Below are 23374 nucleotides of genomic sequence, written 5' to 3' on the forward strand. Positions count from 1 at the left end.
AAAGCCAACCATAATAAAGAAGGACTGGGGAATGAGTTGATGTAAGGGAAGGTTGAAATATCTACTAACATCAATGAAAAAGGGGTGAATGGGAGACCAAAAACTGGATAAGGCTTGTTCCCAGAAGATCACAACACTCTCCGAAGGAGGACGGTGAGAACGGTCCTCTAGAGTAGGGATGACGATGTACGAAGGGAAACTGTAGTTTCACTGAAATTTATAGGCCTCTTGGGCAGTAAAAGTGGAGGAGCATCGAGTGTACCACTCATTAGATGTTTACATTGTTAGAAGAAAGGATTAGTAAGGACAAAAAGAGAAGCAAGTAAAAGGCGGAGAATGATAGATAGGTAAACTAGAGGAAGAAGATGATGCGTTAACGTTTTTTCCTCTTTTTCTCTTTAAAAGTCTTAGCTAAGTACCGAAAAAGGCGTTTTAAGTGGAAACGTTAGATCAGGGTAATGGAAAAAGCGAGATCAATTGTAAGCTGTTGGATGGATAAGTAAGGTGGTGGGTATAGTGAGATAAATACCTTTAGGGGATAAGGTGCACATGTGTCACTAATAAGAAACCAGCATAAGCAATTGACGCAATGAGTTACTTCCCCAGAGTGGATGTTGTTGCCAAAATCAGGCTCAAAAGTTTTGGGATCCAAAGGAGAGAGTATTGGAACAGGGCAAGAATATTCTATAGTAAATTTGTATTATTTTTATATTGATTATTATTGAACCTGCATAGGCATATGCGAACTTAATTGGCCATCAAAGGTCGGGAGAGCAAAAATAGGCACAGGAACTAACAAACCCGATCGACCGATCAAGGTCAAGCAAGTGTTATGTACGAGTTAGAGTAAGTGTGACTATCCTCTAGAAGATGAGTAAGAAATAAACCCAAGAAGGACGAAACAAATCCAAATCCGGTTGGAAATTAAAAGCTAAATGAAAATCAATTTTGATTGAGGGTAAATAGGAGTTCGATCAGTTAATAAGAGAATCAAACTAGCTTTAGAAACAATCAACATAGCTTCACTTGATTATATAGATTTTCATTTATGAGTAGCTAAAACTAGTAATAAATTGTATAAGTACTTGAAGCATCATAGGAAAATGTTGGTACTTAGAATTATTAAAAGAATTCTTCAATACAATGATAAGTTGGAGGTTACATTAACTTAAGAAATAGATTGGAGGGCCTGCTCTTGAGCAGCCTCCTACGGTCAAGGAAGTTGGTAGGAGGGTCGAAGGTTAGATATCCTTTCTCTTTTCGTTGTTATATGGTCCCTCATCCCCATGATTAAAAGCTTTGACAATAGATGTCACAATAGGATCATTGAAAACTGGTGATTCAAGAAGTATCCTCTTTCTCTTGACAAACCGCTCATCTTCACCCGCTTGATAGTTTTTTAAGGCATCTTGATATTTTTTCAATTCAGCCTCTTTAGTGAAAGTATTTGCTTGGGCTTTGGCTAAGGACAAGCGTAAAGAGGTTATTTCGGCATCCCTAGAATTTAAATCGGAGGTTTTAGCAGCTAACTCAAGAGCATGGACATCTTTCAGCATCTGCACTTGGGAGGATAACTGAATATTCTCTGTAACGTGCTTATCCAATTTTGCTGTTAACTCAGCACGAAGGTTGATCTCTGATTGAATCTGAAATTCAAAGTTTCCTACAGTGGTCTTCCACTGGCTCAAGCTTTTTGTTGGAACCCCAAAGTTATTTTTTGTGTGATCAATAAAGTTAGATTAGGTCCTGCTATATTTTGATCTCTATATCTAAGTGTGCAGGAGATTAGGAGCACAGGAAGTCGAGCGGAAGATGCAGCTAGCAAGAATGACGACACGGGAGAGAGCGGACATGCTCGGTGTGTCTGAGGGATGAGATGTTGCGGAAGAGTACACCAGTGTACAAGAAGAACGTCTGCACCGGTCTGAGGGATGAGAAGCCGGGGAGGAAGGCTGCTCGAGGAGAACATTGAAATTGAATTTAGGTGTGCCTTATTTTGGTTGGCCGAAATCACCCAAGCGGAAGAGCGAGAGGAAGAGAAAAAGAAATTGAAGCCTTCTATTGGAAGGTGCCTTCACTGTGCATGGAAGGCACCTTCAAGCCTTCATGGAAGGTGCCTTCCTTACACATAGAAGGCGCCTTCAACTCATCATGGAAGGTATGGAAGGCGCCTTCTACCAGGCTGGTTCGACCCGTTGCAGTGGATAAAACTTTATCCACCAGCGCTTCACTAGAGGCGCCTTCGGCCTGCGGATAAATTTTTCTAGAGACTATAAAAAGACTCATAGACCTAGGAAAGATGTAACAACTTGAGTATCCATTTACTAGCAATAGTCTGAACTGTTAGTGTGTGTAAAAGGCTTCTCCGCCTTCATCGAAGGAGATTCCTAGTGAGCTTTCATCTGCCTTGGATTAACAACCACCTCAGTTATAACCAAGTAAATTCCGAGTCTCTTTCTTTTAGTTTCGTATTGTTTATTTTTGTGTTATTGCTGTTAATTTAAGTTGAAAGAGGAGAAAGGTCTTTTATTTTAGTGTTTCAGGAAACTCAACCCTCTCCAACCGGCCTACCCGGTCTAACACTTTCAAATTCAACCTTGAGTAGTCTGCGAGTCTCTTATAGCTGTGCAGATAACTCAGCTATTTGTTTAAAGGCTTGGGTGGAAGATGCTTCAGGAGCTGGTTGCTTCAGCGTCTCATTTTCTTGAGCTAAATCATATAGTTGGTGGGCCACGCTCATGTTGGTGACCCAGCGTTGTGGAATGAAAGTCGTTAGTAAGGTACCTAGAGGGGAATAATTGAATAAGAAATATCTTACCTTAGTTTCTTCAAGAGAAAATTTATCTGCTAACTCGGTAGAAGTGAGTTCTTCAATTTGTTTGGCTAGTTCCGCCGAAGCCATTGTTAAAGATGTTGGAGTGTATACTAAAAGCCTAGCTTTTGGTATAAACATTTATCTAGAAATAAGAATCACATTGGTCAAATGTCTACATTTATGATAAATGTAGTTGTTCAATTAATTTATATTGTAGATGACATGGTGTGTGGTGTCACACACAGAAGATCATGTTATCAGTACCTTATAAATTATAAACAGTAGCTCACGACCATGATGGAAAGGAACAAACCATTGGAAGGTCGTAGTGTAATTAGGTATTAGTTTATCTTGACTATATAATTACACTAGTACACTCAGAGTGTATTGAGTAGGACCATTTGAGGTCGTTTCTTTTATACTGACTTTATAAAGAAACAAAGACCTCGGTTATTATGGAAGTGTGTGCTCTTAATCCTAATGTAATAACAAGCACATATATTTGATATTTATTTCTTTAATTTATCAATGGGTGAGATTTAGTTCGTTGAATCAATAACCCGATAAGTTGGAAAATGGTATCACTTATAGTGTGTGTTGTTGATTATAGAAGGAAACTGTGTCCTAGAGATACTAGGTTGATAATGACCTCAAGAGGAGCTCATAAAGATTGTCATGTTAAGCCCTGCAGGTGGACTTAGTCCGACATGATAATAAGGTTGAGTGGTACTACTCTTGGACTTAGATATTAATTAAATGAGTTGTCAGTAACTCACTTAATTAGTGGACATTTGATATCTTAAACACAGAGAGACTAACACACTCATAATAAGAAGGAGCCAAAAAATGTAATTTGGGATTGGTGCGGTAGTTCAATGATAGTTCTTTAGTGGAATGAATTATCATTGATAAAATTAAGTTGTGTGTTCGGGGCGAACACGGGATGCTTAATTTTATCGGGAGACCAAAACCAATTCCTCCTCTCGGTCCCTATCGTAGCCTCTTATTTGTAGAAGTTTTATACCCACCTATACCCACCTTCTATACCCACTAATAAGGGGCCGGCCAAGCTAGCTTGGGAACCAAGCTAGGGCCGACCTAGGTATATTATTGGGTGGCCGGCCCTAGCTTGAACCCAAGCTAGTGGGGCCGGCCAAATTAAATTAAAAAGGGATTTTAATTTTAGTTTTTATTATGTGGAAGAAATAATTTTTAAAGAGAATTAAAATTAAAATATCTCTCTTGTAAAAGATCTATAAAGATTAAAGAAAGAGATTAGATCTCTTTCCTTATTTGTAGATTGATGAGTTATTTTATTTCTCTTTAAAATTATCCACATGTTGATAAAATTAAAATTATAGAAATTTCCTTTATCAACCATGAAGAGATTTTAAAGAGAAATTTTATTTTAAAATTTCCAGAAACAAATTAGGAAGTTTTAATTTGTTGATTAAAACTTGTCTAATTTATTTCCTCTAGAAGTGGCCGGCCATTAGAGATTAAATTGGGAAATTTTATTTAATTTTTCTCAATTAAATCATGTCAAGGAAATTAAGGAAATTTTATTGTAATTAAATTTCCTAATTTGCCTAGGCCAAGGAATATAAAAGAAGGGGTGAGGGTGCCTTCACAAGACACAACATCTATTATTCCTCTCCCTCTTTTGTTCCTTGGTGTGGCCGACCAACCTCTCCCTCTCTTTCTCTTGTGGTGGCCGAACCCTACCCTTCTATTGGAGCTCTTGTGGTGGCCGGATACTACTCGGAGAAGAAGAAGAAGAAGGAGAGAAAGCTAGCATCTCTTGGAGATTGGTTAGTATTTTGTTTTTCTTCCTTGGTGAAGCTTCCTCTTTGTTGGCCGAACCTAGCTAGGAGGAGAAGAAGGTGATTGGTGGTTTCTCGTCTCGGAAGATCGTTGCCCACACAACGTCCGAGGTTAGAAGAGGAATACGGTAGAAGATCAAGAGGTTTTTCTACAAGGTATAACTAGTAAATTTTATTTCCGCATCATGCTAGTTATTTATGGAAATAATACCAAATACAAGAGGCTTACGTTCTAGAATTTCGAATATATTTTTCAAGTTGTGTTCTTTGTTTCTTTCTTTTCCTTGTGATTTGATTGTTCTCTTTGGTTAACCTAAAGTTATTTTAGGAAATTAAATATTAGCTTTCTATTAAAGGTTTTGTCTAGTCGGTGGTGGTTGCTCCCATATCCAAGAAGGCCATGTGCCTCGCCACGTCAGTACTGGGAACCTTTTATGGAAATTAATATTTAATGGAATTAATAACTTAAGGAGACTTGGGTCGAACGTGTTAAGTTCCGCAGGAGATCCAAGTCAAAACCTAAAAGAACAAATAGATTAAGTTTTGGATCAAACGTGTTAAGTTCCGCAGGCGATCCAAAATTTAATTTAAAAGAACACATGGTAGCTAGGAAAAGGTTCAGACCTTTGTACAAAATTTTTGTACAGTGGAACCTATAGGTTTTCCGAGTAGCAACCAACAAAAGAACCTCCCAGTAGTATAGGGAGAGTGAAAGAAGGTGTGGATGAGGATGACAAAGAGGTTTGAATTGAAGGTGGAGAGAAAATAAGAAAAAGAGGATCCTGAGTTTCTTGGGGAGGTAAAGGGATCTGCTCTTGAAAAGTCATAACAAACCCAGGATATGAGCTGGTGTTTTGTGTCAGGTGGTCTTCCTGAAACTGGACAGGTGGTGAAGCAAGAATAGGATATAAGTAAGATAATATTTGTTCAGGGGAAATAGTAGGGATATCTCCTTGAACCATATCTTCAGGGGTAGAAAATGACCTATCTTTTGGGAGAGGGCGCTAGAGTCAATTTGTGCCCTGGACATTTTCCCTTAGAAGCAATCTCTTGCACACTCTCTTGCATCTCCGGGGGAGCAACTTCTGGCAATAAAGGTGAATTTACAGGTATTTCTTCTGGAATAACTTGCGAGCTAGATGCATCCACTTGATGAACGGAGGTCTCATTTGAGGGAATAGTAGGAGGCTGATTTCGCTTGGCTTGGAGTTCTTGCTCTTTGGCCAGAAGCGCCTCCTCTGCCAGAGTAATTTTCTTGTCGACCAAAGCTTCAAATATAGCGTCCACTACATCAAATAAAGAGTATTTTAGTCAGTAAAAAAGTAGTGATGAAGGTGTCATAATTTACCAAAGGAGTAGCAGAAAAGGTACAAAAGGTCACTGTATATCTATTTGTGAATGTAAAAATGATAACCAAGTAGTCTATTGGAATAAGCAGAGAAGGTTGGTTATTGGTGAAGTTCTTTTATGTCAGGTAGAGGGGGGAAAGAAGATTGCCATGAAGTAGGTCATGTGACGGGTCTAGAAAATTTTATGAAAAAGAAGCGTGACTTCCAACCCTTGATAGATGAAGGCATCTCCTCGAAGAAAACCATTTTGAGCAGGATTGGAAAAGAAACACTCCCGGTTCTGATTTTTTTGGGTAGGAGAACATGAAAAAGATTTGAGGCGTAAGAGGGATGTTAAAGAGATGAAACAACATGTATGACCCACATAGATATCAAAAAGCATTTGGGATGAATTGCTACAAAGGAATGCCAGAGTACTGGCTTATCTATATTAAGAAGGGAGGAATGGGAAAATGTAAACCCGCCACTAATTGATCCTTGAAGAAAGTAATATAGTTATCAGGAGAAAGATGAGGATAGGCATCGGAGTGGGGAACCTTAATATGATTCTCTTTAGTGATTTCATATTGAAGACGAATGGAAGTCCTATCGACGATACCAAAAGATGAATGAATCTGAGCATACTAAGGGATCAATGATTCCTTAGCTATGGCGGAACACGAAAACAACTAAGGGATAAGCGACTTACTAAGCCCTTACAGAGATGAGGTAGCAGAAGAAGGTCGAGAAAAATGAAGGGGCACCGGGTGTTGGAAAGGGTCAAGAAAAAGAATCATCGAGAAATAAGTTGAAGAAGACGAGGGGTAAAGAAATAAAAAAAGCTTAGGGTTTTAGTGTAACATAGCTAATAAGGATCGTCGTTGAATTGAAACGACTCATGCAGGGAAAGTCATTGATTTGTTGAGGAAAATATGAGGCATGTGAATGGTTGCTTCAAGCTTACCTATAAATGAGCATTTATGATGAATATGACAGATCAAATCATGTTTGGGCCAAGGCGCTATATCTTCACGTGCCTCCAACATTCTTTCTCCGTTAAAGGATCAATTACCGACAAAAGAATTTCAAAAAGTTGCTTAACTCTCTATGCTAGAAAAGAAAAATATAAAATAATAAGGTAGATGAGTAAATAAACAGAACTAAAACTGGTATCTAGTCAGTCGGCTACACCTCCTTCAACTAAATTTGAAGGGAAGGCTAGTGATATGGGTTATGATAAACCGACCCCTCGAAGTGGAAGTCAAGGATGAGAAGAAGAAGGAGATGCTCATAGCTGGTTGAGTGTATGATTAGTAGGGCACAGGTCGACCGAATAAAAGGTCGAGCAAGTACAAATGTGCTTGTATGCGCTTGGACGGGTAAAGACCGATCGAGTTTAGAGACACTCAGCCTTATAAAGCTTCTAGTATATGAGTGACCTAGCGAAGGCCAACAAGCATAAATGTGCTTGTATGTGCTCGGATGGGCAAAGCCCGACCGAGCTTATAGGTGCTCGGTCTTATAACATTTCTAGTATATGAGTCACCGAGCAAAGGCCGAACAAGCACAAATGTACTTGTATGCGCTCGGACGGGCAAAGCTCGACCGAGCTTATAGGCGCTCATCTTTATAAAGCTTCTAGTATATGAATGATCGAGTGAAGGCCGAACAAGCACAAACGTGCTTGTATGCACTCGGATAGGCAAAGCTCGACCCAGCTTAGAGGCGCTCGGCCTTATAAAGCTTCTAGTATATGAGTGACCGAGCAAAGGCCGAACAAGCACAAATGTGCTTGTATGTGCTCGGACGAGCAAAGCCCGACCGATCTTATAGGCGCTCGGCCTTATAAAGCTTCTAGTGTATGAATGACCGAGTGAAAGCCGAACAAACACAAACGTGCTTGTATGCGCTCGGACGGGTAAAAACCCGACCGAGCTTAGAGGCGCTCGACCTTATAAATAGGGCTGCAAACGAATCGAGCCGGCTCGCGAGCTTTTCGAGCCGGCTCGAAAAATATTCGATTCGTATTCGAATTTATCGAATTCGAGCCGAACTCGAACATGTTCGAACTTTTTTTCGAGCCGAACTCGAGCCCAAATTATATTGTTCGAGCTGCTCGCGAGCCGCTCACGAGCCTTAATATTTATTAATATAAGTTAAATATATATTAAATAAATAAATTTCGAGCCTTTCGAACCTATTTTCGAGTAATAATTCGAATAGTTCGCGAACATGTTCGAATATTTCGAGCCGAATTCGAACCCGAACCCTAATTCGAACCGAACTCGAACCAAACATTTTAAATTTTTCGAGCTTCGAATCGAGCTCGAACTCGAATATACCTATTTCGAGCCGAATTCGAGCCTTAAATTTTTCAGCATATTCGGCTCGATTCGATTCGTTTACACCCCTACTTATAAAGCTCTAGTATATGAATGATTGAGTGAAGGTCGAACAAGCACAAACGTGCTTGTATGCGCTCGGACAAGCAAAGTCCGACCAAACTTAGAGGCACTCGACCTTATAAAGCTTCCAGTATATGAATGACCGAGCGAAAGTTAAACAAGCACAAACATGCTTGTATGCACTTGGACAGGCAAACTCTGACCGAGCTTAAAGACACTTGGTCCTATAAAGCTTTTAGTATGTAAATGACCAGTCGAGATATGCTTCACAAAAGGTGTTCTTAATATGTCACCGGTTAAAATGACCAGTCAAAATACATGTAGTAGATTATTTTATGACAACCCAGTAAGTTTGGCGAGAAATATTTTCTCGAAGCTTCTTCAGTTGCAGGGGTACATTCTTCTACATATTTCATCAAAATGGGCTATCATAAACGACAAAGAGATACATCTGAGGTATGAAAAAGATTTCTTGAAGAATTATTGAGAGAGTTCCATGTTGTACTTTCTCCAGCTTCTAACAAACTTTAACAAACCGGGGATCATCTCATGATTCCGGAGGTTATATGAGGTAATATAAAAAGGGGAGTCCTATCCGCTGATAAGGTATGTTGACGCTCACAAACTCTGACATCTAAAACTCGACTTCTTCGTACTTTCATGACTATACTTTTGCTTCTTCCACTTTGAAGAAAGGGAACTTACTTGAGCGTTGGAGGGCCTAGCTAGAGATTCCCACCTCAGTCTTAGGTCGTTAATGCTTTAGTTGGCTCGTCTCGCTGTGTGCAGGATCATTGAGAAGTTTTTCCGGATCTCCAGAAATTCATCTTCCTTGGAGTCATCGTTCATCGGAGCCCGCATGTCTTCTTGCAAATTTTAGACAAGATCAGTACTCAATTATAGTTTGTTTATGGGAATGACTAATTTATATGGATAATAAAGTTAGGCACCTCAATTTTTTTTAATAATTTTTTTTCACTTTATGAAGAAATTTTTCTAGCCGCATTCTATGAGTTGACACCCTACTAGTTATAAGTAACTGTCCTCAGTTGGAAAAAAACAACAAATTCTCTTTTAGTATTTGAATAGCGGGAGACATCGAAGGAACGAGATAGATGGAAGTAGTGATGATGATAGGAATACACGTAGAATATATTCAAGAGAGCATACAGAGGAGAGGATTATCATCCTGATACGAGGCATGACCTTGACACACCAGCACGACCCATAGCTGACTGGCAAGGATTTTTGCGATGTGATGGGGGTGCACTCTGCTGCACTACACAGAGCCTGGACTGTGATACAGGCGTTGATCTATACGTCTTCGGTTACATGCAAACCATTTTAGCTCCAGATGGAGACAGTGACGACGATGGTAGATGGCCACTTGCAGACCAGGATAGGACATGACGACGCCTTGCTAGTTAAGATGTCATCTCATGGCTGACCTACAAGGCACATTACCTGGGACGGGGAGGCATCCGCTGCATAGTTCAGTGCATTCAAATCTATTACTGCATTGGCACCTAGAGGAGGAGAGGATGTGAAGGATAGAGGATGGGCATAGGAGTGTGGCGGCGTATATATGATGACACCTTGCTAGTCAGGCTATCATCTCATGGCTGACCAGCAAGGCACAGTATAAGAGGCATTTGTTGCGGAGGTTAGTGCATATAGATATATTACTACGTTGGTGCCTAGGTCCCTAGAGAAGGTGAGGATGGACATGGAGTGCCATCGATAGTGGACTGGATATTAGTCCGAAGGAGATAAGCTACATTGGATGCACCAATGTAGCTATGGACACAGGAGTTGATTGTATGATAAAGATGACAGAGGCCTGTTAATAGGGTTGTAAATGAATCATGCGTTCGTGAACAAATTTAGTGTTCGGCTTGATAAGAGCTTGTTTATATTCGTTCAATATACACAAGATTAATTAAATAAATAAATTTTAACAACTTGTTAGACTAAATAAACAAACTTGTACACATATGTGTTCAACTCGTTAATGTTCGTAAACAACGTTCATTAATAAAACTGTTTTCAATATGTTAAATAAATAAAATAAATAAAAAAAATTAGATTATTAAACTCAATAACTAATCAAATCATTAAAAATTTCAAACAATCAAACAAGTTTGAATTAAGAGTTTGATAACATCTAAACAAACCAAACTCAAATCAAAATTAAGCCAAACTCGAACAAAGCTCAAACCAAGCTTGAATTAAGAGCTCGATAACATCTAAACGAACTAAACTCAAACCAAGCTCAAGTCAAGCTTGAATTGAAAGCTTGATAACATCTAAACTAACCAAGCTCAAGTCAAGCTTCAAACAAACTCAAGCTCAAAAAAAAAATCAAGCAAAACTCACAAAAAAAAACCAAGCCAAGTATGAATAATCATTTCAAAAACTTGATTCAAATAAACTTAAACACCTTAAAACTCGGCTCGTTTACAGCTCTACCTATTGGCACCTGTTATACATGATCACTACAAAGGACAAGAAGGAAGTCGCAGTAGATCTGATAGTGTTTTAGTAGATAGAGCGTGTAATTAAAGGATATTGAACTCTTGGACTATCCATTGTGTAAACTTTCTAATTTATCCTGATAGTCAGTGAATAAATTTTATGGGATCAAATTAATCACCCATAACTAATTAATAAGACTAACTGAATTTATCTATTATTTTTTTTCCGTAAAAAAAACCTACTAAATCTAATACTTTCTCAAGTAGGGATACATTCCTAATTATGTTTTTCCTCCTTTTTTTTATGATATACAAATTTACCTTTTTCAGTAAAAACCATATTTCACAAATGTGGTGCACAATTTAAAATTATCCATGATAATAAAAAAATTATTGTTATTTAATATTTTAAAAGCTATAGTTATCGATTAAAGGGCACAATTAAAATTATAAAATTATAAGAAGGCACACTTAATTCTTAGATTTTTTAAATAACATATTTATTTTTTATTTTATCCTTCTATCCATTATTATAATATTAGACCATCCACATCAATTTCTTTATTACTATATTTAAAATTTAAAATAAATAACTCATTTTATTAAATTTAAATAATTATTTTTTACTACACACTATATCAACTACCATAAAATTTTTATTATTCTTAATTTTTTATTATTTTATTTTATTTTATTTATTTTTTATTATTATATTTATAAAATGAGTGAAAAGAGAAATTGAAAAAGTTTAAATAGAAGGAGAGATTAGAAAATATATTATTTTATTTTTAGGATAAAAATTTCATTCCCTAAATTTAGAGAATTACTATTCATCAAATCTAAATTTAGGGAATGGATAAGGTACTTGATGTAAAAAAAATTTAACTACTCTATCTAAAATTTAGAGTAAAATTTTTAGATAAGATAATTGATATGGATGTGCTTAAAATACTAATTTTAAAGAACGACACCACTGTAGTATTATATTTTAAAAATTAACATCATAATAATATTTATTTTAAAAATTAAAACCACTTTAATACTATATAAATTCTAAAATTAATACCATAGCACTACCATGTGTGTTATTTAACTACAGTAGCATAGTAAGTTAAGGGTGAAATAAAAAGTAAATATATTTTATAAAAAATGTGCTTTTGAGAATTTCATAATTGTAAGTTCATTTTGGTCAATTATAGAAAAAACTATCTTACCTTATTATATAAGGGTGTTAAAAATAAATCTAATCGATCTAATCAAGTCAATCTAAAAAAAATCAAATTTAGATTGTGTATTTTCGAATTCGGATCGTATTCAGATTGGAGGATTAAAAATTTTTTAATTGAGTCGGGTCGGGTTCGGATTGATCTAAATATAAGATTTAGTGGATTTTTTTAGATTAAATTGAATTTTATTTTAAAAATTAAGATATTTTTATATATAATAATGATCGAGTATTGAGATTAAAATAAAAAATTATAAAAAAAATAATTAAACAAAATAATTTTAAATCGTGTTTTCAAATTATCGGGATGATCAAATTAATTGGATTTGGATTTAGATTTTAGAATTTTGGGTTAAATTCGAATTCGAGTTGAATTTAAAAAAAAACTCAGTCCAATTTAATCCAATTCCATCTAAAATTGATATTATTATTATTATAACTCTTTTAATATAATAATCAAAACTCCATATCCTCCGAAGTCCGAACAAGTGCCAGGATTATCCGGAGTCAAATACGCCAAGAAGCCACTAGTTCTCACTAGAAACATATATTTTTTTTTATTTATTTTCCCCACAATTCGCCGAACTCTCCAGAGATACACTCCCGCTCTATTTAAGGCCCCCCACTGCCTCCTCCGGCATTGCGAACCAAAACTCTTTTGATCGTAGGATTCGATTTCTTCCTCTGCGGAGATGGATGAGGACTTCGATATTCCGGCCGGCGAGGACACGATGGACGAGGATCCCGTGGATCAGATGCCTGAGGAGGAGATCGGAGGAACAGTGATGAAGGTGGGCGAGGAGAAGGAGATCGGGAAGCAGGGACTCAAGAAGAAGCTCGTCAAGGAGGGGGAAGGGTGGGATCATCCCGAGACTGGCGACGAGGTCGTAGGTAAGTCGAGAAAAGTTTTGAGTCTGTGGTAGAATGAGAGTTCTATGGCGGCTTGATGGGTAAGGGCTGAGAGTTCGATCTATGTCGTAGTGCATTATACTGGAACGTTGCTTGACGGGACTAAGTTCGATTCTAGCCGTGATCGCGGAGATCCTTTCAAGTTCAACCTTGGCAAAGGTGTGTTCTCGATTTTACATATTATGGGATGTTGTTGGTCCCGATTTTGAAGTGCGAGTCAAGAGGAGATCAATTTGGGTATTTGTCTCACAGTTATGTGAGATTTGTTACAGGGGAAGTGATCAAGGGATGGGATCAAGGTATCAAGACAATGAAGAAGGGTGAGAATGCTATCTTCACCATCCCGTCGGAATTGGCTTATGGCACAACGGGATCCCCTCCCACCATTCCTCCCAATGCCACTCTTCAATTCGGTGTTGAATTGCTTTCCTGGACCAGCGTTAAAGATATCTGCAAAGATGGCGGACTTTTCAAGAAAATATTGGTTGGAGGGGAGAAATGGGAGAATCCCAAAGACCTAGATGAAGTTCTAGGTATAAATGCGTTTTCCTGAAGCTCCCCCATTTGTGTTGTATTTTCTCGGACGGGTCTCTGATCATAATACTCTTATTTTTGTGCAGTGAAATACGAGGCAAGGCTTGAAGATGGATCTGTAGTTTCAAAATCAGATGGTGTAGAGTTCACTGTGAAAGATGGTTAGTGTTAGTGCAAATTTGACGATAACATGATTTATCGGAACCATTATGTACTTTTTTCCTGAACTGTATTTTTTGGACCAGGATTCTTCTGTCCTGCGTTCTCAAAAGCCGTGAAGACGATGAAGAAAGGCGAAAAAAGTTCTACTAACAGTTAAACCACAATGTGAGAATCGAAACCACAAACAATTTAAATGTTTTGTTTTTTTTTTTATTGGAGATGTTAACTCTCTTCTGAATCTTACAAAACAGATGCATTCGGTGAAACGGGAAAGCAAGCATCTGGTGATGAAGCAGCTGTTCCACCAAATTCAACTCTTCACATTGACCTGGAATTTGTGTCTTGGAAAACTGTGACAGAAATTGGTGATGATAAGACGATCATTAAGAAGATTCTTAAAGAAGGGGAAAGCTATGAGCGTCCCAACGACGGTGCCGTCGTCAAAGGTATTGTTTTGATTATTATGCTATGTCTTGCTTGTATTCATATGTTTATAATTATGCTTAATATCCTATTTCGATCTGTTTCAGTAAAGCTGATTGGAAAGCTCGATGATGGAACTATTTTTGTGAAGAAGGGACATGAAGGTGAACCATTCGAGTTCAAGACTGATGAAGGTAATTTGCGTTTGCATCTAAAATATTGTCAGTCTTTGAATCGTGTTAATAGTTTTGATACTTTCCATGATATGCAGAACAAGTGATTGTAGGATTAGACGCGGCTGTGATGTCCATGAAGAAAGGAGAGGTTGCATTTGTCACAATTCCCGCCCAGCATGCATTCGATTCTGTGGAATCAAAGCAGGAACTTGCCGTAGTCCCTCCCAATTCAACTGTCTACTACGAAATTGAGTTAGTTTCCTTTGTGAAGGTCAGTTGTTGATCCTTGGCCTGTTAATCTTAACTTCAAAAAAAATTATATATATTTGGTGAATCTGGAACTTATCTACCTCCAGGAAAAAGAGTCTTGGGATCTCACAACCGCGGAGAAAATTGAAGCTGCTGCTAAGAAGAAAGAGGAGGGCAATGCATTGTTCAAGTTAGGCAAATATGCCAGGGCTTCCAAAAGATATGAAAAGGTTGCCTATTCATTACAACTGTTGATATCTTTTTAATCTCCAGAAGTTTATTGAGCATGTTGTGGCACTGTGCAGGCTGCCAAGTTCGTCGAGTACGATAGCTCATTCAGTGATGAAGAGAAAAAGCAGTCCAAGGCATTGAAACTAACTTGCAACCTGAACAACGCTGCCTGCAAGCTGAAGCTGAGGGACTACAAACAGGCAGTGAAGCTTTGCACAAAGGTAAAATAATAAAGTATTAAACTCTTGGAAACTATATCCTCCTACAAATTGTTACTTCGATCTGTAAACTGATGTCAACTGATTCGCCAAAAAATTAGGTGTTGGAGCTTGATAGCAGAAATGTAAAGGCCTTGTACAGGAGGGCGCAAGCACACATTAATCTTTGTGATCTGGATTTGGCAGAACAGGATATTAAAAAAGCCCTTGAAATTGATCCTGACAACAGGTTCTACATATATCTCTAGCTTTTCAATTACTTTGTATCAATGCACATTGGCATTATTTGTCATTGTTTGTGGCACTCAGGGATGTGAAGGTCGAGTACAAGCGTTTAAAGGAGAAGGTGAGAGAGTATAACAAGAAAGACGCAAAGTTCTATAGCAACATTTTTGCCAAGCTGAATAATGTAATGCTTCTATGCCTCTCAAACCAAATATATTCTGATGCATTGTGGCTGTAGGTGAACTGAATGCCTTTTGTAATTGCAGAAAACGAGTTCCATGGAACCTAAGCAAGAGGCACAACCAATGAGCATTGAGAGTGCTGCATGAGTGGTTCCAATAAATGTAGTGGGGGTGTGAGCCACGACCTACAGATAAAAGTCTTTCATTTATGTTGTAGTCTTTCATTGCATCCATGGAGTGAGTTGTATAAAGTGATGTATTTTCTGCTTACTCTACTATGGTTTTCCTAATTCTTCTAAGTCGACCATGTTTGGCTTTCCAAATAGAATTTTATAAAATTAACATTTGTATGTGAACAATAAAAGATACAACATATGTTTTACGTTGTGAAAATATGACTATAAAATCTGATAATTCTCATCATTATTTTTTAAAAAAAAATAAAATAACAAAATACCGATTATTTTGAAGGCTGATTTTCACACAGAAATTGTGTCATTTTAAAAAAAAAAATCAAACTGTTTTTCAGATCTTTTGAAAAGTTTTAAATAATGTTTTGTTTTAGCTTAAAATATGGCTCAATTCGAATTAAAAAGTTATAGCTTCTAAAATTTTGGTCTTTTTATTTTTTTATTCGGGGTCAAAAAGAATTCATTTTTGAATTAGAGTGGTGTCATTAGAATTCACAAAAGACGTGAAGTGTAATTGGTATGCATTATTATTTATAATCTTTCAATATATTTAGGGGTATAATTGAGTCGAGTTGAGTCGAACTTTTGAATGTTTGCTTGAGTTTTTTATTTAACGAATATATTCATGGTTTAAGAGTTTATTCGAATTTTTATCGAGCCTAAATGAGATTAATAAATATAAATCATAAATTTAAATATTTATTAAAAATTAAATTATATATTTAGGAGAAATTATAATAATATTATTAAAATTTATAATTTTATTTTTAATAAATAAATTTAATATATTTATCTATATTTTTTATAAGTAGAGTGTAAAATTTATAATTCAATATTAAAATTATTATTATTTTTATTTAAAAGTTACTTAATGAGCTTAACGAACGTGTTCACGAGCTAACGAACCTAATATTGTGAAGTTTGAGCTTGATTTATTTATTTTAACGAGTCTCATTAAATGAGCTCAAACGAATTTTTATCAAATCGAATTTCGAATAGTTCATGAACGACTTAGTTCATTTATACTCTTAGATATATTTATCAATAACAATAGAAAAATAATTACAGAGTTAATATCGTCTAAATAAAAAAAATGAGAATACTCTGAAGATATTTTATCATTTCATCTATTTTAAGAATAAATCATCTTGTACGTGGGATATAAGTCTAATAATCTGGATGTGCTTTGCCCATAGATAACTTTAAAAAAGACTTAAATCTAAAGGAAAAAATTCTCTTCCACCGTCTAGTTAATTTAACGGTCTGTTATAAACTGATATCATAATTTATCTTTCTTTATATAATTTGGAGATAAACTATAAAAATATATGGGGTGAACATAATCATCTTTTGTTATAATTAAAAAGAACTTAAACATGTGGTTAAGCAAATTCTATTTGGAGTAATGTCAAATCCAACTGTTTTAGCTTAGCTCCTACCAAACATTTCAAAAGATTGTCTAAATTCTGATTCACCGTCTCAGTCTAATCATTTGGGGACGTTGTAAAAAGTTTAATTGTATTTTTAATTTTCCCCATAAGCTCTATTTCTAATGAACTTGGTATAATGAGATCTAGGCAAACCATATAAGCGCACGATTTCAAGAGATGGGCAATTCAGATATTATCCATAGTCTTCCTGTAAGTTATAAAATGGTTCATCTTGGAAAACTTATCAACCACAACTAAGATTGTCACACCCCGAGAGTAAGGTTGTCAAACAAAAATCGGATAATACCTCCCTTGTAGGAGTGACAAATGAAATATGTATACAATGTTACAAGGCTACTTACAAGCTATCAACAGCCCGCACGGCTGGAACATATACAACCACTCAGTTATATACACAGTTCACATAGCTAAAACAAAAAGAACATAATCACGTAGTTGTATAATAAACAACCCACATCACTGTACTAAAGCCACAGTGGAAGACAAAAACAAAACATAAAAATAACACAACATAATAAACTGACTGCATGTCGGCATGACTTACACCACAATAAAACCCAAAAATGAATTAAAGTGACCACAAGACTCAAAATCATATGTTGGTGCAATATTCCCTGGGTCAAGGTTGACCAGATTGACTGAACTTGAGTTGGCTCAAGCTTGAGTCTTGATATTTAGGTTTCGATGTTTGACAATATATGGAGATTGCAAGAGCAATCGTCCGATTGGGGAGATTGTTGGAGCAATTCTCCTCTGGTCAAGGTTTGACTAGTTTGATGTGAAGAAGTGTCAAGTAAGTCAAGGTTGATTGAATACTTGATTGGACAAGTCCTGGTGAGTGAAGCCGTGCAGTGAGAAAATCCTAGTAAGTAAAGCCAGGTGAAAAACCTAGTGAGTGAAGCTAGGCAGGTGAAAGTCCTGGTGAGTGAAGCCGGTTAGTGGGAAAATCCTAGTGAGTGAAGTTAGGTGAAAGCCCTGGTGAGTGAAGCTAGGTAGATGGAAAGTCCTGGTGAGTGAAGCTAGGCAGATGAAAAGTCCTAGTGAGTGAAGTTAGGTAGATGGAAATACCTAGTGAGTGAAACCAAGCATGTGGAGATCCAGGTGGATCAAGGTTGACTAGACACCTGGTGTTGGGAAGCCCAAGTAGGTCAAAGGATTGACTGGATATTTAGCACGAGGAAATCCAGATGGGTCAAGGGTGACCGGACATCTGGTGGAAGTCCAAGTGGGTCATGGATGACCGCACACTTGGCGTGAGATGATAAGTCCAAGTGGGGCAATATTGACCAAACACTTGGCATGAGGAGAAAAGTCCAAGTGGGTCAAAGGATTTATCGGACACTTGGTGAAGAAGTCCCAGTAGGTCAAGGTTGACTGGATGTTAGGCATGAGGAGTTCTAACATGTCACGGTTGATCGAATATTGGAATTGGGGATCCTAGACTTGATTTAAACAAGTCAAAGGGAGGCCAATCGATCAACCAATCTATTGGACCTTAGTCCAATCGATCAGTCGATTGATTGGTTGTGTGTGCGAGTGAAGGCTGGCCTAATTGACACTACAAGAAAATTGGGATTCTACAACACTTAAACGACAACGCTTTTTATAAAAAGCGTTGTCTATTTTGTTTTAACAACGCTTTTAGTGAAAAGCGTTGTCTATTTCATTATTTTCTTATTAATAGACAATGCTTTTCTAAAAACCGTTGTCTATTAGTGATTTTTACGGGTCAAAGACAACGCTTTGTAAAAAGCGTTGTCTATTAGACTGATTTTTAGTGTCTACGACAACGCTTTTTAAAAAGTGTTGTCTATGTTTAAAATCTCATCTAAATTTTGATTAATACAAACCGTTGGATCTAAATCTTGAATAATACAAACCGTTAGATCTAGGTAAGGAGTAGAAAACCCAAACTCTTCTCCCAACTTCTATCTTCCGATCATTTTTTTATCGCGAACCCTTCTCCCAACTCCTCATCTCATGCGGCCTTCTCCATCCAACTCCTCTCCGGCCTCCAGATCCGGGGCGTCAACAAGGCTGTGTACTCCTGGAGAAATTGATCGTCGGGGTTTCCGCGGAAGCAATTTGGAGTCAACTAGAGTGAAATACGATTTTTTTTCTCATACCCGCACGAAGCCACTGCCTTGGGCGATCTCAGTAGCGGCCAGGGAGTTAGGTTTGGCAGCTCGAGGAGGGAGGGTAGAGATGGGAGAGGTGGCGGCGAGTGGGCGGCGGAGGATGGTCGGTGAGCTCGGGAGGGACGTGCAGTGGCTCAGGGAGGGAAGGTGGTGGGATTGAGAAGCAAGGCGAGCCTCAGGGTGGCACGGACGAGCTTCAGAGGGCAGTGTGCAGCAGAGGCCTTTTTCCTCCTTCCATTCTTTCCCTATTTTCATCCGAATACACAACTTTCTCCCTCTTTTTTCCTCTCCCTCCCTCTCCCTTCCCTCCTTTCTCTCCTCCCCTCATTTCTCTTCTTCCCCTTCTCTTCCTTTCTCCCTGAATGCACACTGTGTAAGCAACACTAAGTTCATCACGGTCCTGATATTTTGTTTGTTAAAATTAGAAAATTGAATAGACAAATTATCTCTCTGTTTTCAGCCTTTACAATTGTTTCTTTGATGAATCAATATAATTTGGCTTACTTCTTTTTCCATCTTCTAGATACTGAAAATGGAAAAGGATTCAAGTTTCTCACGAGGAAGTGAAATGTCTCTACTGGAGCAATTTGAAGGTATATTGGAAGGAGATAAACTCATGTGAGCCTGCTAAGTTCCATTTTCCTTTATGAAAATATATGCATTTTGTAGTTTCCTTTTTGTTTTTCCCATACCAAATTATGTTCCCAATTATATCAAGATTCATGAAGATTCTTCACATGGGCACATATTAAAGTTCTCTAACTGATGGAGGAGGTAGTTTGATTACATTAGAGCCAATAAGGGCTTCCTAAGACGAGAGAAAAATTCTGGAATAGCTCTCTGAATGTTTTACAGATCCAATTCTACAAGATATGCTTCATTGCCCACTGATTTAGTAAGTTGTTTAAGATACAGCAGCACCCATATGGCCATATGAAAGATTTAAAAAAAAGGCTACTAGAATGAGTAATTCTTTTATTGAAACTAGGTTCTGCAGGAGCAACTTTACCATGATAGAAAAGCTCACCTCAGCATCACCATTGAAATATTTGCTTTTCTTTGATCTTGCAGCCATCTTTTCATTTCTTTAAATATTTTTTCTTTTAATTTTAAAACAATATTTTTGTAAGAAAGGTTCATGGGATATTGGTTTGTGTATCATATAATGACTATTCAAGCTCTTTGGTTTCTCATATGCTTCTTAATTTGTGTCATTTAAAGCAATAATAAATAATTATTCTTCTATTCATTTAAGTTATGATCTGACTTTTTAAATGATCTCGCTTTTTGGATTTTCTGTTTATTGCAGTGATGAAATAGGTTTCTTGGGCCCATCTCAGTTTGCTTCACTAGATCAGGATTTAAGTGGTTCTTCTCTTGACCAGTGCACTCCTATTCAGTTGGTTGATGTTAGTCTAGAGACTAATATAGCAGAGTTGAATACAGTTCAATATGACAAAAAAAATTTCTGGAACAGAAATAATAAACTGGCAATCTCCACTGATGTGCTATCTCATTTGTACATTGCTGCTCGCATGCATATATGTACGCATCTAGAAGATATAAACCATCTATCAACTTAACACTGAACAAAGGTGCCTTTTGCAATGCATCTGCTCAGGAAAACTCTGATCACCTTCTTGAAGATGAAATTCTAAAACACACGAAGGCCTTACTGATTTTAAGCTGCAACTTCAGCAGTGCTTGGAATGACAGGTCAGTTCTAGTTTAAAGCTACCCTTTTGAATGAGGCTCTAACGATCACTATGTCTATAGCATTTTCTTCCATGAGTTTGTATTGATTTATGTCATTGCTGCCTCAGCTGCGCAGATCATACTAGGCTTTAGTGGCCTATGGCGCCTTGTAGTAAGGTTCAGTATCAACTACAACTTTCTCCTTTCTTTTTTCGCTATCTCGATATAATTAACTTTAAAGATCATATCGATGTAAATTTGATGTAGATTACTGAGTCCTCTTTCGGCTGCACCACTGGTTGCTCTGGTTGGCTTTGGCCTCTACCAACATGGATTTCCTGCAGTAAGATTTCCTCTGTTGAGAGTTCACGAACAATTGTATTTCTTTTTTTTTTTGGTTGTTGTAAAATTCTTAATGATACATGTTTCATGGTCACAGGTTGCAAAATGTATAGAAATTGGACTTCCGCAGCTAAGACTGCTCATAATACTTTCACAGGTAGTAGAAAACAAGGAAAAACAAATTTAGATCTTTGCTAACTAATGAATGATTCATTGTTCTTCAATATTTTTTCAGTATATTCCACATGCAATGCAATCAAGGAAGCATGTTGTCGAACTGTTTGCACTCATAATCTCGGTTGGAATTGTATGGCTTTTTGCCTTGATCCTCACTGTGGGAGGTGCATATAGACATGCACCTAGAAGAACTCAACTTCACTGTCGTACTGACCGGTCTGGGCTCATCGGAGCATCTCCATGGTAATGTACAATATATACATATTTAACGTCTTTATTTTCATGTAATCCACTCGATTGTTAATGATGCCGGCAGGATAAGAATCCCCTACCCTTTTCAATGGGGGACTCCAACTTTTGATGCTGGTGAAGCTTTTGCCATGATGGTTGCTTCATTTGTTGCTCTTGTAGAGGTACCTCGTCTCCATCTTCTCCTCCCTTTGTTAGATCATGATTTTATGAAACATTGCAGTCGACTGGAGGTTTTATAGCTGTTTCAAGGCTTGCAAGTGCCACACAAGTGCCACCATCAGTTTTAAGTCGAGGTGTTGGATGGCAGGTGTTAAATCTTTCTCTAATCATTTTTCTGAAAACTTTCTTTTATCTGCATCACTTGTATCTTTTGTTTACTACTAGGGAATTGGAGTTTTGCTGGATGGGATATTTGGAACAGTAAACGGATCAGTACACTAGGGAATTGGAGTTTGTATTTGTTTACTACTAGGGAATTGGAGTTTTGCTGGATGGACTTGAAACATATTATTGCTATTTTTGTAGGTGGATACAGGACAGTCGAGATCAGTACACTAAGGAGCGTCTGGATTCAGTAATTGATCAGTACACTAAGCGTCTGGATTCAGTAACTACTGTACTATTTTGAGTAAATAGATTGTTGGCTACTTTAGTATTCAGTATTCAGTAAACTGATTGTTGGCTAAACAGATTGTAGCTGTTTAAAACAAATTTGTTGTGCTCTTTTATTTTATATGTGAATATCACTATATACTTTGAAATAGAATTAGTGTTAATTTTAATATTTACTAGCTTTTCTTGTAATTAATTACTAATATTACTTCAACGTCAGATTTCTATTATTTTGATGAGTTTGAAATCATTAACTGAGTTGATTATATGTAAAATTTGAATCTAGACATGGTAAAAGAAAAATAATAGTTTCGTAAATATAAAAATAATGATTTTTAAATAATTTTTTTTCTTTAAAACGACAACGCTTTTAAAACGTTGCAAAAAGTGTTGTCTTTGTAAAAAAACAACAACGCTTTAAAAGCGTTGCAAAACATTGCCTTTGCATAAAACGACAACGCTTTTAAAGCGTTGCAAAAGCGTTGTCTTTGGTACAAACGACAACGCTTTAAAAGCGTTGTCGTTGAGCAGACTTTTAACAACAGTGCCTTTAACAACGCTTTTTCAGGCACAAAGACAACACTTTAAAAGCGTTGTCTATTAGCTTTTTTGTTGTAGTGTGATTAGCCGATCAATTGGGATCTTATATCGTGCAAACAGAATGCTTCTCAATCGATCAGTCGATCGATTGGGGAGCTAGAAATCGCACGAGTCGCGATAAAGGCTGAATCGATCAGCTGATAATTTAACCCTTCTCCAATAGAGCACAGAGGCACTCTGAATCGATCGATCGATCGATTCAAGCCTCCCCAATTGATTGGTCAATCGATTGGGATGTGACCATTACGAAGGAAGCGTCGAGTTTAAAGTCTTCTTCCTCACAGCGACTCGGTAGTTCTCCACTATTTTTCTTCTCATGATTCTCACATGTTCACGCCAGTTCTTGAAGCTTTTTTGGAGAAAAGTGTTGCTGCACTTCCAAGGTCAAGAGGCTTTCCATACAAGAAGGAGAAGCAAGTTAGGGTTTCACAGATCTTGTAAAATTTGATATTATATTAGCTTGTATTCTGTTCCTCTTGTATATCTGTGTGTGTGAGCTTGTACGAGGCTTCTCCGCCTCCGGTAGTTATCGAGAAG

General features: G+C 37.2%; 1 protein-coding gene and 1 pseudogene across 8 annotated transcripts; both read left to right on the top strand.

The window, feature by feature from the left end:
- The first annotated feature begins 12733 nt into the window (after nucleotides 1–12733).
- Nucleotides 12734–15644, top strand: LOC122006865 (annotated as a pseudogene).
- A 3314-nt stretch (nucleotides 15645–18958) lies between these two features.
- LOC122006866 (nucleobase-ascorbate transporter 6-like) lies at nucleotides 18959–22388 on the top strand. Of its 8 annotated transcripts, none has more exons than XM_042562535.1 (11): nucleotides 18959–19532; nucleotides 19683–19777; nucleotides 20469–20875; nucleotides 20983–21031; nucleotides 21122–21197; nucleotides 21294–21353; nucleotides 21432–21616; nucleotides 21690–21786; nucleotides 21846–21932; nucleotides 22010–22075; nucleotides 22151–22388. In XM_042562535.1, the coding sequence occupies exons 3-10, from the start codon at nucleotides 20869–20871 to the stop codon at nucleotides 22064–22066; spliced, it is 618 nt and encodes a 205-aa protein (XP_042418469.1). In that variant the 5' UTR covers nucleotides 18959–19532; nucleotides 19683–19777; nucleotides 20469–20868; the 3' UTR covers nucleotides 22067–22075; nucleotides 22151–22388. The 8 variants fall into 8 exon arrangements, with proteins under 8 accessions (XP_042418469.1, XP_042418465.1, XP_042418462.1 ...); XM_042562531.1 differs by having other exon boundaries at nucleotides 20469–20704; nucleotides 20781–20875; nucleotides 22010–22388; XM_042562528.1 differs by having other exon boundaries at nucleotides 22010–22388.
- The last annotated feature ends 986 nt before the right edge of the window (nucleotides 22389–23374 follow it).

This window comes from Zingiber officinale, chromosome 7B (genome assembly GCF_018446385.1).
Source record: "Zingiber officinale cultivar Zhangliang chromosome 7B, Zo_v1.1, whole genome shotgun sequence".
Taxonomy (NCBI): domain Eukaryota; kingdom Viridiplantae; phylum Streptophyta; class Magnoliopsida; order Zingiberales; family Zingiberaceae; genus Zingiber; species Zingiber officinale.

What these genes read in the sequence shown, in the direction of transcription:
- LOC122006866 (XM_042562529.1), top strand. An exon ending in TGCTCATAATACTTTCACAG is followed by an intron (nt 21,354 to 21,431) that starts GTAGTAGAAAAC and finishes ATATTTTTTCAG; the next exon opens with TATATTCCACATGCAATGCA. An exon ending in CTCATCGGAGCATCTCCATG is followed by an intron (nt 21,617 to 21,689) that starts GTAATGTACAAT and finishes TGATGCCGGCAG; the next exon opens with GATAAGAATCCCCTACCCTT.